This window comes from Chaetodon auriga, chromosome 8, assembly GCF_051107435.1.
Source record: "Chaetodon auriga isolate fChaAug3 chromosome 8, fChaAug3.hap1, whole genome shotgun sequence".
Lineage (NCBI taxonomy): Eukaryota > Metazoa > Chordata > Actinopteri > Chaetodontiformes > Chaetodontidae > Chaetodon > Chaetodon auriga.
Genome location: NC_135081.1, coordinates 21,030,724 through 21,045,846, shown reverse-complemented (window position 1 = coordinate 21,045,846; position 15,123 = coordinate 21,030,724). Strand labels below are relative to the sequence as shown.

The 15,123-nt window shown below is 42.9% G+C and overlaps 2 protein-coding genes across 3 annotated transcripts; one reads left to right on the top strand and one right to left on the bottom strand.

Annotated features, from left to right (window-relative positions):
* Window positions 1–61: 61 nt before the first annotated feature.
* LOC143324859 (uncharacterized) lies at window positions 62–4,590 on the bottom strand. The gene is made up of 5 exons (XM_076737627.1): window positions 4,386–4,590; window positions 3,959–4,060; window positions 3,358–3,495; window positions 2,210–2,827; window positions 62–1,755 (listed from the first exon to the last, which is right to left on the bottom strand). Exons 1-5 carry the CDS (start codon window positions 4,429–4,431, stop codon window positions 836–838), a joined length of 1,824 nt encoding a protein of 607 aa, XP_076593742.1. The 5' UTR covers window positions 4,432–4,590; the 3' UTR covers window positions 62–835.
* On the top strand, window positions 4,014–14,921 carry tap1 (transporter 1, ATP-binding cassette, sub-family B (MDR/TAP)). Of its 2 annotated transcripts, none has more exons than XM_076737625.1 (13): window positions 4,014–4,251; window positions 8,073–8,398; window positions 8,822–9,050; window positions 9,359–9,473; window positions 9,950–10,080; window positions 10,323–10,528; window positions 10,766–10,963; window positions 11,335–11,463; window positions 11,579–11,773; window positions 11,871–12,044; window positions 12,885–13,044; window positions 13,631–13,767; window positions 13,855–14,921. In XM_076737625.1, exons 1-13 carry the CDS (start codon window positions 4,179–4,181, stop codon window positions 14,074–14,076), a joined length of 2,295 nt encoding a protein of 764 aa, XP_076593740.1. In that variant the 5' UTR covers window positions 4,014–4,178; the 3' UTR covers window positions 14,077–14,921. The 2 variants fall into 2 exon arrangements, with proteins under 2 accessions (XP_076593740.1, XP_076593741.1); XM_076737626.1 differs by lacking the exon at window positions 4,014–4,251 and adding an exon at window positions 6,905–7,039.
* Window positions 14,922–15,123: the final 202 nt, after the last annotated feature.

Genomic DNA, 15,123 nt, shown 5'->3' with positions numbered 1-15,123 from the left:
TAAAAAAGGACGACTGATCTTTTCCCATCGCCAGTAGTCGAGTTTGCCTTTGTATTTTTTTGTGGAGTGTTGCATTCAATGTCCCAAATCGGCCGGAAAACAGGGAGCAGTGGAAAGCTGCATGGAGGCCAGTGCCAACATTACAGTGGATACTTTTTTAGATCTTTTATGAGATGATGATCATCAGAAGGAAACGGATATCAGGCAATATTCACGCGCCAAGTTCAACACGCGTCATCATCGCAGCATCGGAGCTGACAGATACCTGTGACGACTGCAGAGACGTCCGACCCGGGAATGACCACCACTGGAGCCAAAAGCCTGATGGGAATCTGTAAACTGCTTCTGCAATTTGTTCTTATTTAATTCACAAAAGAAAACAGAACATTTCGAGGCCAAAATGGCTCTTTGTCAAGCACACAGTGAAATAACGAGAACAATTAACTTGAAATGTTGGCAGTGTTGCGAGTCCTTTCAGGGTATTTGACTTTGACCTTTCGCTGCAGATTAACGGATGTTTTAGGTTTTTTTGTTTTTTTTACACACATTTTTTGTTTTCGTCTTGACCTCTCATGACATCTTAAGATTCGCCTTCTGCAATACAAATACAAAATGAATGGAGTGCTTAAATAATTCTGCTTTAGTGACACAACTGCACATCTGCATTAAGACCACCGGATTGCTTCAGATAGTGCGAGCCTGGAAGAGGCAGCCACATACGCTGAACAGGAGTCAGCGAAACATGAGACCATTAAGATCAGTCACTTTGTGTATATGATCATGTTGTAAGAAATGGAGTAATACACAGTTTGTCCTTTTTGTCCTTGATCTCTCTCTACTGGTTGGCCGCTCTCTCTGGCTGAGGCCCTGGAGCTCCTCTCTCCATGCAGTATTCCTCCCAAAGCTCATTAAACAAATTTCCAGTCGTACTGAAAGAGCACCCCTGGTCCTTTTTGGGGTCACACAATCCCAAATCCATCTTTTTAAAGACGGCGCAGAAAACCTGGCGAGAGAGCGGCGTGGTCATCTTCTCTAAGCAGTGGTTGTAGTAGTGCCTGTACACCTCGGACATGTTTGAGAAGACCGGCTCCAGGTACAGCTTGGAGATGGACGTCCCGCAACAGTACGAGGGCACTTTGGGCAAACTCTCGAGGAACTCCTTCAGGACCACGTGCTCTGAAGCTTTACGGGACTTCCTCTGTGTTTGCTTCTTGCTGTTTTCCTCTGAACTGTCCTGCTTGGATGCATTTTGTGCCCAGTTAAGCACCGACCACTCTCCAATCCCCAAAGTGGAGAGGAACATCTTCTTGCACACTTGTTTTCTGTCACCGTCGGCTATCAAATGGTACCGCATGGAGACTGATCTTCTCGACTGAGTCCACGGTGCTCGGGTTCTTTCCACCGGGTCGCAGTCGACTAATCGAGCCACATACATCTTTCTCTGAGTCCAGTTCATGCACTGCCAGAAACTAGTGAACAGCTCGCTCCTGGTTTCTTCACTGAAGTCAGCACAGAAGCGATTGGAGGCCCTTTTGCAGGCGCTGGACGTGCATCTCGGTCCGATCGTCCTCTGAGCTTTCGTTATGGTCGCGCCGTCTTTCTTGCGTTTGCTGACGTACGGTTTGCCCTCCATCCGAAGTTGCTTCTGTCGATTCTGCTTCCATGTTAGCGGCTTGGCGACTCTGGATTTCTTCCTGCCTGGCCCCTCTGCGTCTGGTGGCCTGTTTGTGTCTTTGTCAGTGGCGTTCACTTGTTCTGCAAAAACAGGTAAATGTCATGAACATGAATGAGATATTACTGGAATACACTTAAGTGAGAAACTATGGCCTCTTGCTAAAAAATAATGGTACAGACTCTAATATTATTACATTAGTGCACAAAGTAGGGCTGCAACTAATAAGTATTTATATTCTACATGATCTATCTGTTATTTTTCCAATGAAATTATTAATAATTCAGTATACTGAATACAAATAATGTCACAGTTTAGACAGATACAGACTGATCTGATGATATATGATGATGTAAAAGCATAACGTCGTCACATTTGAGGAGCTGGAACCAGCAAATGTTTGCCATTTCTGCTTGATAATGATTATGTTTTGTGTCAGGTGACCAATTGATAGATCAACTACTTGTTTCAGGCCTATAACTGAGGTCAGTTAGTCGCTGAATAAGAGTGAAGCCAAAACATTAAAAACCCACTCACCCTGGGTAACGTCCACAGTATTACCGCCTGTAGAGGCGGCGGTGTTCTGCTGTGGGCACTGAGGGACAGGCTGCCTCTTCTCCAATTTGTTTTCACTTGTTTCAGGACTTCTTGTTGCTCCTTTCTGAGCCCAGTTCAGCACAGACCACTCTCCGATCCCCAGAGTGGACAGGAACATGTTTTTGCACACTTGTTTCCTTTTCCCATCCACCATCAGGTGATACCGCAGTGAAACCGACCGTCTCGACCGCGATCCCATCGCCCGGGATCTCTCCACGGGGTCGCAGTCAACGTGTGCTGAGACGTACTGTTTTCTCTGAGTCCAGTTCTTGTGCTGCCAGAACTCGTCGAACACTATCCTCCTGGCCTCCTCGTTGATTTCACCGCAAAGCCGGTTTGATGCCTTTTTGCAGGCGTTCGAGGTGCACCTCGGCCCCACTGTCCTCGGCTGCTTTGTCACAATCTCGCCGTCTTTTTTGCGTTTGCTTACGTACGATTTCCCCTCCATCCTCAGCTGCTTCTGCTTGTTTTGCTTCCACTTTGACGGATCTGCGAGTTTGGCTTTGGGTTTTTTTCTGCCAGCCGCCGCCTCCAGATTAGTGTTTCCATTTTTACCAGCTGCATTAAGGAATGTAGAAAAAGACAAACAAAAGCGTATTAATTATCAGAAGCAGTGGTCTGAAATACATAATGTCGGGATATCGTACACAAAGTTATGCAGTCAGCAATAATATTCATAGTTCTGGTTAAGAACTGCAACGTTCTACTGGAACAGAAGCCAGTTTTCCTGAACTTTAACAAACTCTAATATGGGTCTACAGACTAAAAATGGTCAGACTATTACAATAAAAACATTTTGCTGTGCACATGTGGAGAACGTGAATTACATATATAACTTTATGAAACTTAAAACAAATGCCTGACAGCAAACGATAACATATAAAACCCCTTTTTTTAATTATCTAAACCTAAACGAAAATGGAAAAGTAAAAATGATCATTAAACGTGAATTGTTTGCATAGTACTGCAACATAAAGGGATTCATAGTCATGTGACTCTTTTCCACCTGCAAACTAGAGGACCCTTCCAAAATGTGGGTGTCCTCGTTAAATCCACTGAAATCACGACTTCACCGCGCTGTCACTCACCGATGTCGGCGCTCTGAGGACCTGCGTTCTGTGAAGGAAACGGAGGAATCACCTGTGACTCTGCCGTCATGACTGAGTGGGACCTTTTCTTGGAGGGCCCATCACATTTCCTGCTTGCATCGGCGATGTGCAGATGATCTGGGGTAAAACACACAGCGTGCATCACCCCAGCAGCTCGGACTGTTTAACGTCAGCATCATGTAACGTCGCGCTGTGCTGATGCTGTCTCTCCCATTTCGACATCATTAACCTACTTTTGTTCTGCACTGCTGTTGTCGATGCTAACACGCTCACACTATCCATTTCACCTGGTGCACTTTGTTAAGTTGTACATTTTTTCTCAACTGTGCAAAAACACTATTTATTATCCATATTGGCTTATTGGTGTTTTTATAATCTCTACATAATGTACATACACATAGCTGTTTTTCTACTCTGTGCCCTGTATACTTTTTATTTTCACCCTTCTGTGCCACTGATTTTTCTTTTTGTAATGACTTAATTTCCCCAGTGTGGGATCAATAAAGTCTTATCTTATCTTAAAACATGTCTGTTTACTGCTGTGCTTCTGTAAAAAGCCTCAGTCTCAGCTCATACACACCTGGGGGGATGTGGTGCAGCCCTAAAGTCTCTGCGGGTCTGTGGGCAGGGGGGTCATTGGTGGGTTTGGGAAGGAGACCAATATCCTCCATTGCTGCAATGGCTGAAACAGAAGAAACAGGCTGGTAACATGCTTTTGAAAACAGCCTGTCTGGCCACTCGGACCTTTAAACCAGCAGAAAACACCGTCAAACCGCATTTTAGCGGCAGACAACACGGCCATGTGTCCGCAGCCAGATGTTTTTGTTGCTTACGTAAGAAGTAGGCGTTGCAGGCCTGACATTCATCGAATAGGTAAGAGGAAACGGCCGCGATGCTGCTCATATTAGACATTTTGCTGACTTTTCGTTTAGCTAATCCACAGCAACTCTTCTCAGGCTGAACTACGACAAACCCTTGAACATGTCACGTATTTGCGGCTTTCTTACATAGTGTTATACATTTGAAAACGTCTCGTAGACCCGTCGGTTCCATCCAGATCAGATCACAAGTCTCCCCGCTGCCGGCTCTTTAGTCCATCGTGACTTTAAAACACAACGCGTGTTCGCCCAGTTAGCTCAGGTTTTATTTAGCTAAACATCAGATGTGAGGAGGTTCCAGCTGGCGGCTGCCATGTCTGCGCATGCGCACTGGAAACTCATGGTGGAACTCACGTTTACTCTCTCATTCAATAACAGATGAAAAAACAAACATGTAAATAGAAAATAAAAGATAGTCAGACAGTCGTGGAAGATGTAAATGAAACTAAGGATAAAGCACCAAATCACAGCATAAAATAATAAAATGTAGGTTAAACTACATTACACAAAGTGCATAAAATCAAGTAAAATACAAGATTTTAGAAGGGCAGCAGTGTCATACTCCAATATTTGAGTTACTAGTAATAGTTAAAGTAGCTCCATGTCATCCAACCTCAGCCCTAAAATACTACTTACATACTAAGTTATTTCTAATAATAACACTGGGGCAAGGAGTCCAAGCCCCTATCTGTGTTCTCCCTGAGCACTAAAAGCAGCCGACATGAACAAAATAGACTTCCTTTTCATGATTCGTCTGTCACAAATGTATATTTTTAAAGCATACATAAAAGTGACTGATTTATAGGGGCTTGCAAAGAGGCTGCTTAAAACAGTGAGAATGTTTATAGCTTTACTCATCACATCCTTCTGACATGAAAGCAGGAGGAAGGAAGGAAGCTATCAGGGAGTTCAAAGTTTCTGTTGTGCATTTCTTTCCCTCAGTTGTCTTCATGTCGCCATGCAAGGCCGAGCCAGCCAGGCATAGTGGGCAGCCATCCTGGGGCCACACACCCGCAGGGGCAGCATAAGACTCATTGGCTGTCACTTGTTTTTTACAATCCAATCCAACAATGACAGTGAATCTTGTGGAGTCTTGTGGAGAAGAAGAATCTAGTTTTAACAATAGTTTTACCATCTGTTTTAATTTACTTACTATATTTGGGCTCACATAGTGCATACGCCCAGTATCTGCTTTATTTGAGCATAATACCACAGATAATAACATACAGTGTAGTAACCCTGGAGCTGAAGTCAGCACAGAAATACTGTTTGGCTTCTGGGTCTCTGGGTTAAATAATGACACTGCCTTGAAAGTAGTGAGGTGTGTTCTGTATTTAATGTAAACTTTGAGGAAACGGGCCGTTTCACAGCAGACGTTTTGCAGGTCATTGCTGGGAAAGCACAGCTGTTATTACAGTAACGATGGCTCTGTTTTATTCAAGTGCTCCAGTAAGCCGTGACAGTGTGACAGTAAGCCAGCATGCACAGTACCTGGACCGTGAAAGTGAATCAGCTGAATGGAGTTCAGCCATAATTTATTTCATTAGTTACACCTGCGCTGTCCTGCTGTGACGAGCCAACATGTTTTCAGTTAAAAAGGTCTGTTGGGTATATTCACAATGGATGCATCACAGGGTCCAAACAACAAGTTTCTGTCCCAGTTCCCCCAAACAGTGACATAAGCTGAGTATGCTGCAACATTTGAAGTCTTTTTTTAAAATTCCTGTTTTGGTCACTGATTAGAAAATGTCTTGATAAGTGATGGTTAGGCCCGAAAATCTTCAACTATATTCATATAATATAAACAGACAAATTGATATAACTTTAGAAAACTTAACAAAACACACGCATGAGAGCAACAAGCAAGACTGACAGCAACAAACAATAACAGAAAATGGAAATGAAACTAGCCTTCTGAATAAAAAGATGAAATTACATTGAAGTGGTCAATAAACCCATTTTTTAAATATAAAACTAAATAAAAATGGAAAGGTAAAATGGATTTATTACAACGTGAATCGTTTGCATAGTGTTACACTGCAATAAAAATGGAGGACTGCAGTAAATAAACATAGCGGGTAAAAAGATATTGTGATATCTATTAACAAAACTTTTCATCTGTTCAGTTCAGATCTTTATTACCCCATAAGAGGTCATTCTTTTTGCTGCAAGGCAGCATAAAAAAATCATTAATAAGACAAACATAATAAGACAGAAAGAGAAGAAAAGACGTTAAAAATACAACAGGATGATGTATATGTGAAAGAATAAAATAATTAATAAACTCATTAATAAACTGAGTTAAAGCAGGTTGTTCATTTCCATGAATGGATTTGATCAGAATGATCATTTTCAGGTCAGTTTCCACTTCTCGCCACGTGGCGTCGCTGTTGGGCTGTTTTTAAGACGAGCCAGCGTCACGCTTGGTGTATCATATTACCACAGCAGGCAGCACATGCCTGATCGTTTCTCTGGACTGAAGTTCAAGAAAGCAGCACGGGAGTATTTACGATAGTACTTAAAGCAAAGTGTTTCATACGTCGCTTGTCCTCGGCCGCCCTCGTGGCACACATTAACGTTAGGAGGGACTTTCCGTTGGTAAATGATTCAAGTCAGTGACTTTCGGTTTCAGTTTGACAGTCGATCCGCGGCGGACGTCTGAACGGGCTGCCGGTTGTTGAATCGTTAAAGTTTACAGTTCCGTGTTCGTCAGGGAGCATATCGGTGTCCTTTTCTGTTTTAAGACGAATATCGACGTAAAGCCTGGCTCGTTGAAAGTGAATGTAAGTTGGATTTGAACTGTTGTAATGATACCAGCTAACCTGAGCTAGCTTACTGTACTCAGTGCATCTGATGTTATCTCTTAATAATCCTCACTAATGTACTTTTGGGTGTTTTGCTGATTCGTTTTCGTGTTTCTGTCGGCTTACTGTCGAGCTGTTTCCAAGAAATCAGCAGTATAGGTGAAAATGAAAGCGAGGTAGAAAACCGTCTGCAGCAAACTGAAAGTAAAGTCTGACCTTTATCAGCGATGCGACGAGGAATGAACGGCGCAGATGAGCTAAATAAGATGAATATTCACATATGTATGCTACAGGTTTTACAGTGGTGGAATATAGCAAGTTTACCTTTACTGTATTTACTATTTACTGTACTGTAGTACAAATTCGAGGTATTTCTACTTCACCTTTGTCCGACTGCTAAAGTTACTCGTATCTGTCCAGTGTTTTTCTGGGCTCATTAAAAGTTGACAGCGATGCTACAAACATATGATGATCTTGATGCGTTGCTGTGCATTGAACTGCCCATCGGTACATAAAGTAGTTAAATCAGCTCGACCTTAAACATCCACAGCAGTGAAATGCAACATACACGTTGATCCAGGTGAAATATTCATCACATATAACAGTAAAACCCTGACAGAGACCATTTTACTGCAGAACGAGTACTTGTACTTCAACTCCACTACATCTCAGGGACAAATATTATACTTGTACTCTTTAGTTACTAGTTGCTTTTCAGATTACAGTTGTTCATACCCTATAGAGTTCTTTCCTTTCATACACTTTGCATGTGTTTTACTGATTATACTTCTGTTGTTTAAGTAGAATTTGAAGGCAGGACTTTACCTGTAATGAAGTATTTTACATTTCTGTACTGATGTTTTTACTGCAGGATGTGCATACTTCTTCCACCACTGCTGATGTAATCACTGCAGATTTGTACTTTTGGTACTTTTGCAGATGTACCTTTGTTCATTTACTGAAGTGCTGTACAGATTCGAGGTCCTTGTCACGTCCCTGTCTCTGTTTGCAGAGATGATGCAGAAAATGAGCTACTTCTTCCCTCTGCTCTTCGTGTGCCTGGATTTGTGTGTGGTGCGCGCCAACCGCTTGGCCCAGCTCTCACCTCTCCTCCTCCCCCATCCCATCATCACCCTGTGGGGAGGGGGCTTGACCAGGGCTTGCCTGCTCGCCCTCTTCGCCCTCACCTACCCCGGAAGCCTGCCGTGGATGAGCAGCTTTGAGGGCCTGCAGAGCTTGGGGGTCCTTTGCTTCCACTTCCCGGTGTACGCCACTCTTCTCTGGGGGCTGGGACAGACCAACATAGAGGAGCTGTGGGGGTGGCACTCCTGGGAGAGGGTGGGTAGCTTTGTTTTGATGCCCATAAAGTGTTGTTTTAAGATTTCTTACTCTTTAAAACTGTGATTGAAGTATTCATGAAGTGGAGAATCCAATCTTTGCGTTTGAGTTTGGTGCTTTTACTCGAAACAGAGTTGATCTGCAAGCTTTGTAAGTTAATTTAATGTGTTTCCAGTAAAGTTTCCCCTGCAACAAGATTAAAATAATCAATATTATTATTACTGCAATGAAGCTGTTGAGCCCTGAACAGGAACAAAACTGAAACCAAAAGCAAACCAGTCAGAATGAGAAATCCCCTAATTTAGAGACATCTTTTTTACTCTCATTCAAACATTTTTCAGGATGATCTGCAGCATTAAACGATTGATCTCATGGAACATTTTTTCTGGATTTGCGTACTAAAAGGTGTGGTTTGCTCTGCAGGTGTTACAGGGTTATGTTGTGACAGTCGTGGCTTGGCTCTACTGGAGCCGATACGCGTCGTCTCTTCTGCTCTCCTGGGGTCGATACGTCTCCTCTCTGCTGACGAGGGCCCCGTCAGAGAAGCCCAAAGAGGACGCCGGCGGCGCCCTGAAGAGACTGATCGGTTACATGCTGCCTTTTCTCCGCCGCTTTGTTGCTGTGCTGTTTCTCGTGCTTCTCTCCTCTTATGGTACGTCAGACAACACCTTAGACGTAACCACAGAGATATATCCTGCAGTTCTTTACACCTTCACTCACACAGTAGGTGGTGTTGATTAAAAGTGATAAGTTTAGAATCAAGTACAGTTAATTCAAAGCTTACTGTTACTGTTTGTGCTAAGCTTGTGAAGCTGGGAAAGTAAAGATATGTAAAACCTAAATGGTTTCTTCAGTCATTCCAGTCAGTCCAGTGATGTCTCCACTGACTCTGCTGAGTCTTTACTTCACTTTTGCCTCCCAGACCGTCAGTATTATGATGATGTGAACCTCTGACCTCAGGTGAGATGGCCATCCCTCAGTACACTGGACGTGTGACCGACTGGATCAAAAATGAGGAAGCACCTGATGCATTCATGGAGGCCATCACCGTCATGACGATAATGACTGCTGCCAGGTAACGTCACCTTTGTAACATCGTGGGTAAAGTTTTAAAAGTTCTAAGTTTGTATAATACCTGATGTATTAGGCTTTATCCTCTCTGTTTTTTTTTTTTTTTTTTAGGAAAGAGAAAGTTTCAGGTCATAAAGCAAACGCGTGACCTCTCTTTGCTATTATGGTTTCAAAAAGTTAATTAATTCAGCTGCAATAAAATGGTATCACACCCCAGCCTTAGTGGTACAAAATGCTTTTTTTTTTTTTTTTTTTTTTTAAAATATTTTTCACATAGAATTAAACTTTATGCAGACATTAAGACATAGAGGAGGAAGTTAGTTTATATGAACATTTGTACATAAACTAAACTTCAATTTAATAATAGTTATTATTATGAAAACAATCATTTTCCATTTCAGAAATTAAAGTATAGGTAGCAGCATAGTGATATTCTGGGTACTTTACACTGTGTTGTGTCCTGTCTGTTGTATGTTTCAGTGCTGTGCTGGAGTTCATGTGTGACCTCATGTACAACATCACCATGAGCCGAATACACACCTCAGTGCAGGGATCGGTCTTCCAGGCCGTGCTGAAACAGGAGATTGCTTTCTTTGACGCCACTTCGACAGGTAACTCGTGTGCACTGTGCAGACTAGAGATGAATATCCCTGAAAATGAGCTCTTTTCTGTGTTAAAGCAAGTAATTTGGTATTTTCAGAGTCACTCTATGAAGCTGAGACAGATTTCTTATTCTGGCAGCGTCCAGAGGCTGCTGGTGTGAACCTTCTGTAATAATAATTCAGTGCTGTCCCAGCTGTACGCCTCGCCGGTCTTTTCTGTTTCATTAAGGCTAATGGACCTCTCTTCTCAGGTGAGCTGGTGTCCCGCATCACCACGGACACCAACGACATGAGTGAGGCACTGAGTGAGAAACTGAGTCTGCTGATGTGGTACACGGGACGTTTCGGCTTCCTCATGTTCTTCATGGTGAGCCAGTCGTGGAAAATGTCCCTGCTGACTTGCATGGGACTGCCCATCATCTGGGTCATCCCTGAGCTCACAGGACACTTCCACCAGGTAACCAGGGGTTCCCTAAACGTCCCATATTCTGTAAAGCTGCTTCAGTCAGTATTATTATATGAATAATGGATGAAAAAATGCGTGTAATGTGAAAGCGGTGGCTTGAAGTGACAAACCCACAGAGAATTATCTCCCATTTTTACATCTTTATACTCTTTCTTATGGTTTTTACAACCCACGACTTTACCGTTTGATTCTGTCTCGCACACTTTTTTTGTTTTAACCATGTTACAGACGATTGCTAAAAAGGTTCAGCAGTCACTGGCTAAGGCCAACCAGGTGGCAACAGAGACCTTCTCCTGCATGAAGACGGTGAGGAGCTTTGCCAACGAGGATGGTGAGACGGAGAGGTACAGACGGCAGCTGGATGACACATACGCCCTGAATAAGAAGGAAGCAGCAGCCTATGCAGCCTCTACCTGTACTAACAGTGTGAGTGGAAGGCGCACATAAAGTGTGTGATGATTCTTAGCTGATGTTTGTCTGTTAGCAAGCAAATATATGAAAATGAGACAAATATGCCCGTAGTGTCAGGACATTTTAAAGCCTGAATATGTGTTTTTTGAATGTTTACTGCTAGAAAATGTAATAAAATACATGCACAAAATGAAATACAGCCAGGAATCCTAGCGGAGGTGAGGTATAAACAGGACCCCAAACACACCCCTGCTTACGCCATAAGTTCCTCCAAACTAAGCACATTAGAAGAACTGAACCTGCATATTCATGAAGTGCTGAGGATACATTTTAATATTATTCAGCGCACTTCCTTTGACGTGTAAACATTGTCTGTGCTCCCCCAGATGTCCACTCTGGCCCTGAAGGTGTGTATTCTGTACTACGGAGGGACTCTTGTGACCAGGGGGGCCATTAGCAGCGGTGACCTGGTGTCATTCGTCCTCTATGAGCTGCAGTTTGCCTCAGCTGTCGAGGTGAGCCACGGGGCCAAGAAAAAGCAATTACGCTTGAATGCAATAATCATGTTCTTGTAATCTCTTTTTATTTTTTGTTACTTGAAAATATGTAATTTTACCACCTCTCTTCCAGGCTGTCATGCGTTACTACCCGGAGGTGAAGAAGGCGATCGGTGCCTCTGAGAAGATCTTTGAATATTTGGATCGCAAACCTCAAGTACCGCCAGAGGGAACTTTGGCCCCTGAAAATCTCAGGGGGCACATTCAGTTCAAAAATGTTTCGTTTTCCTATTCTGGCAGAACAGACGAAAACAATCTTGTGCTCAAGGTACGTTTATCTTCTGTGCATTTATTATAATCACAATGTAGATGAGTGCATCACATACATCTCCTAACCAGTTCACCCCTTTCCTCTCTTCTGCCAGGACGTGTCTCTGGAGATGAAGCCAGGCCAAATCACTGCCCTTGTGGGTCTTAACAGATCAGGGAAGTCCACCTGTGTCAAGCTGCTGGAGAGATTTTACCAGCCGCAATCAGGGGAGATCCTGCTGGACGGAAAACCGCTGCAAAGCTACAAAGACCAGTTCCTACATGACAAGGTGGGTTGCCGCAAGACATTTTTTCCCATTTCGTACTTGAATTGTTAAATCATTTATGAAGCCTAAAAGTACCCTGATGAGTTTTAACCACCAGCAAAGCTATGAAGCCATCTCTTCATGACCTGGTACCTATTTTATTTGTATTGTGCACAAGGATGCAGGCAACGCTATACGCTTTGGTGAGACACACTGGATGCAAAAATAACTTTTGCCTCAGGGCATATTTAAAGCTGCATTAAGTGATTTTTGGCCGCGAGGCAACAGAACAGCTTAGAAACAGTCGCAGAGCAAAGCCACAGTTTATGACGCTGGGAGATCTTAAATTCCTGTGTCACCATAAAACAACAGTGAAGACTGCGAGGAGCATTTTAGCCTTTCGGGACCTTTCATTTGGGATGCCCAGGGTGGTTTGCAGAACTCTTCTGTCCAGCCCTTTTTTTTTTAAACTGGGAATTTGGACATACAGATTTCAAACATGCATAACCTGTGTGGGTGAGGCACTGACACTCTAAGGGATTTATCAAGTCATTTTACCCCAAAGGGGAACTAAAATACACCAGCGAATTCTGCTGCTGAGACCATAAAACAGAAATGAAATTGAAGTAAGCGAAGTGAGTGAGAGTTTATTGAAAGTCTCTTCTCACAATCTTCCAAATATCTCTTGAATTTCCTTCCTGTTCTCCTGTTTTATCCTTCACCAAACACTTCTTTTGTATTATCGCACACTGACCTCTGGATAACTGTCAGGGAACTCTGCAAACCACCACTGTAAACCATTCTCAGTCTGCTGTGGCGGCTACGCAGTCACTGACGTTTCCTCCTCGTTCTGTTTGTTTATAGATTGCTGTGGTGAGCCAGGATTGTGTGCTGTTTGCTCGATCTGTGCGAGAGAACATCAAGTATGGCTTCGAGGATGCCTCCGATGAGGAGATGTACAGGGCTGCCAAGCTGGCGAGTGCCCACGACTTCATCATGGAGCTGTCAGACAGATACAACACAGGTTTGACCCACAGACTCAGCATCTATTACAGTGAATCCTAAAGTCGGGCTCCTCACAATGGGTTCCTGTTGCTCCCTGGGGAAAAAATGCATTTCTTTTGTTTTTAATTCTTAGATGCTTGCACAGTGATATAGTTTTTTGTCCTTCAGGCTGACCAGGTTATCTGCAGGTCTTGAAAAGCATTAGAAAGATGATTAAAAGGTTTTAAAAGTCTTAAATAGAACTGCTGCTAGCTACAGTAGCTGCGACGCTCACTGTCTCATCTCATTAAATGAATTAAATGCATTATTCATTTTCAATCATTCCCCCATTTTCTGCTACTTACCCAATCCCAGGTTGCTTTAATTGAATTGATTATATTATTAGGAATCATTGTTGCATGCTGCTGGGAAGTATTGAAATGAAAGGGTAAATAATTCAAGACCATATTGTCCGTGCTGGTTTTCCATCAGACGGTCATGCTTACCCTGCTGACAGTAGTGTAGTGTTGTAACAGCACTTTGGCCTTGTGTTCTTGCCTAATGCAAAATAAATTTCCTATTTCCCAAGTATGTACACAAACACAATGCGTCCTTCTGTTGGACAGATGCCGGAGAGAAGGGGGGCCAGGTGTCTGGAGGCCAGAAGCAGCGCATTGCCATTGCCAGAGCTTTAATTAGACGTCCCCAAATCCTGATACTGGACAACGCCACCAGTGACTTGGACACGGAGAATGAATACCAGGTGGGACATTGTTGAGGTTCTCAAAGTTCGCTCATTATTCACTCCTGTGTTCCACATGTAACACCAAGTCATGATCGTTCTCAACAGGTCCACCAAGCTTTGCTAAACCAAATCAACAACTGCTCCGTGCTGTTGATATCCACCAAGATGAGTGTTGTCGAGAAGGCCAATCATATAATTGTCCTCAGCGACGGGGTGGTGAAGGAGGAGGGCAGCCACGATGAGCTGCTGAAGAAAAACGGCCTTTATGCCGAACTGGTGAGGAAGCAGAATATGGGCTTTCACCGTCAAGACAAGGAGAGGAACTGATGATTCCTAAGGGCAACCAACTCCCACACGGAGGTTGTCCTCAAGCCGGACAGGCAGTCGAGTCGCTGGGAGGTTACTGTCCAGACTTGAAGGGTCAAAACTCCAGCAATGCTTGTGCCAAATACACTGGATTTCATGAATAACCAGTAAAGTTTCCACCAGAGTTTATGCCCATTAAGAATATTCCACTTCTTCGTGCACATTTAAGTTGGTGAAATGTACTTGAAATATATTCTAGAAGAGCTTCATTACATGTCATAATGTTGGACATTTTCTGGAAAATGACCACACTTCAGAACCACGAATAAAATCAAATCAAAAAGTCATAATATCATAATGAAGGATGAAGAAAGCTTGAAGGAAGTGAAACACTCCAACATAAAGACTGCTTGGATCTGTCTCTCCAGACACAGAATATGTTCCCTTTATTTAAGATACTGCATCTTACTTGGATTTAGCTTTTTTCAATCAGTCAGCAAAAACCCTGTTCATTGATTTGCAACATTGCCCATCACATACAAATTCTGATATGAATTTTAATTGTCCCAATGGTATGTAGCATCATATCGCCCATCCCCAGTTTGTGCTGGACAGATCTCATAGGCCACAGAGTGTGACTGAGAATCAACTTGAACGCTCCGCATGACTTTATTCACTTTTCAGATGTAAATGTAGAATGACCCAGTAAGAGTTTTGGTATTTCACATTGCAGTATTTAAGATAGTTTGTAAAAGTTCTGTTTGTATATTTGGGACCTATCCCTGTGTTGATTAATCTTTTCTGTGCTTTAACCTGTTAATACTCTGTTTTCCTGCTCATTGCTTCTACAGTAAATCTTTTGAATTAATCTTGTCTGTGTTTTTTGACATTTGAGTTTGACAAAGGGTCTTTCTCTTTAGTCGATCCCAGCCCTACACACTGTCTTTCAGAAGATGAGTGATTCCAGCAGTTTGGTTGTACAATTTTAAGGCAAGGCTAAAGAGGCTGTGGAGGTCTGCAGTGGCTTGTGGAAAGTATGTTCCATTAAATACAGAGTCTCACCTTCTC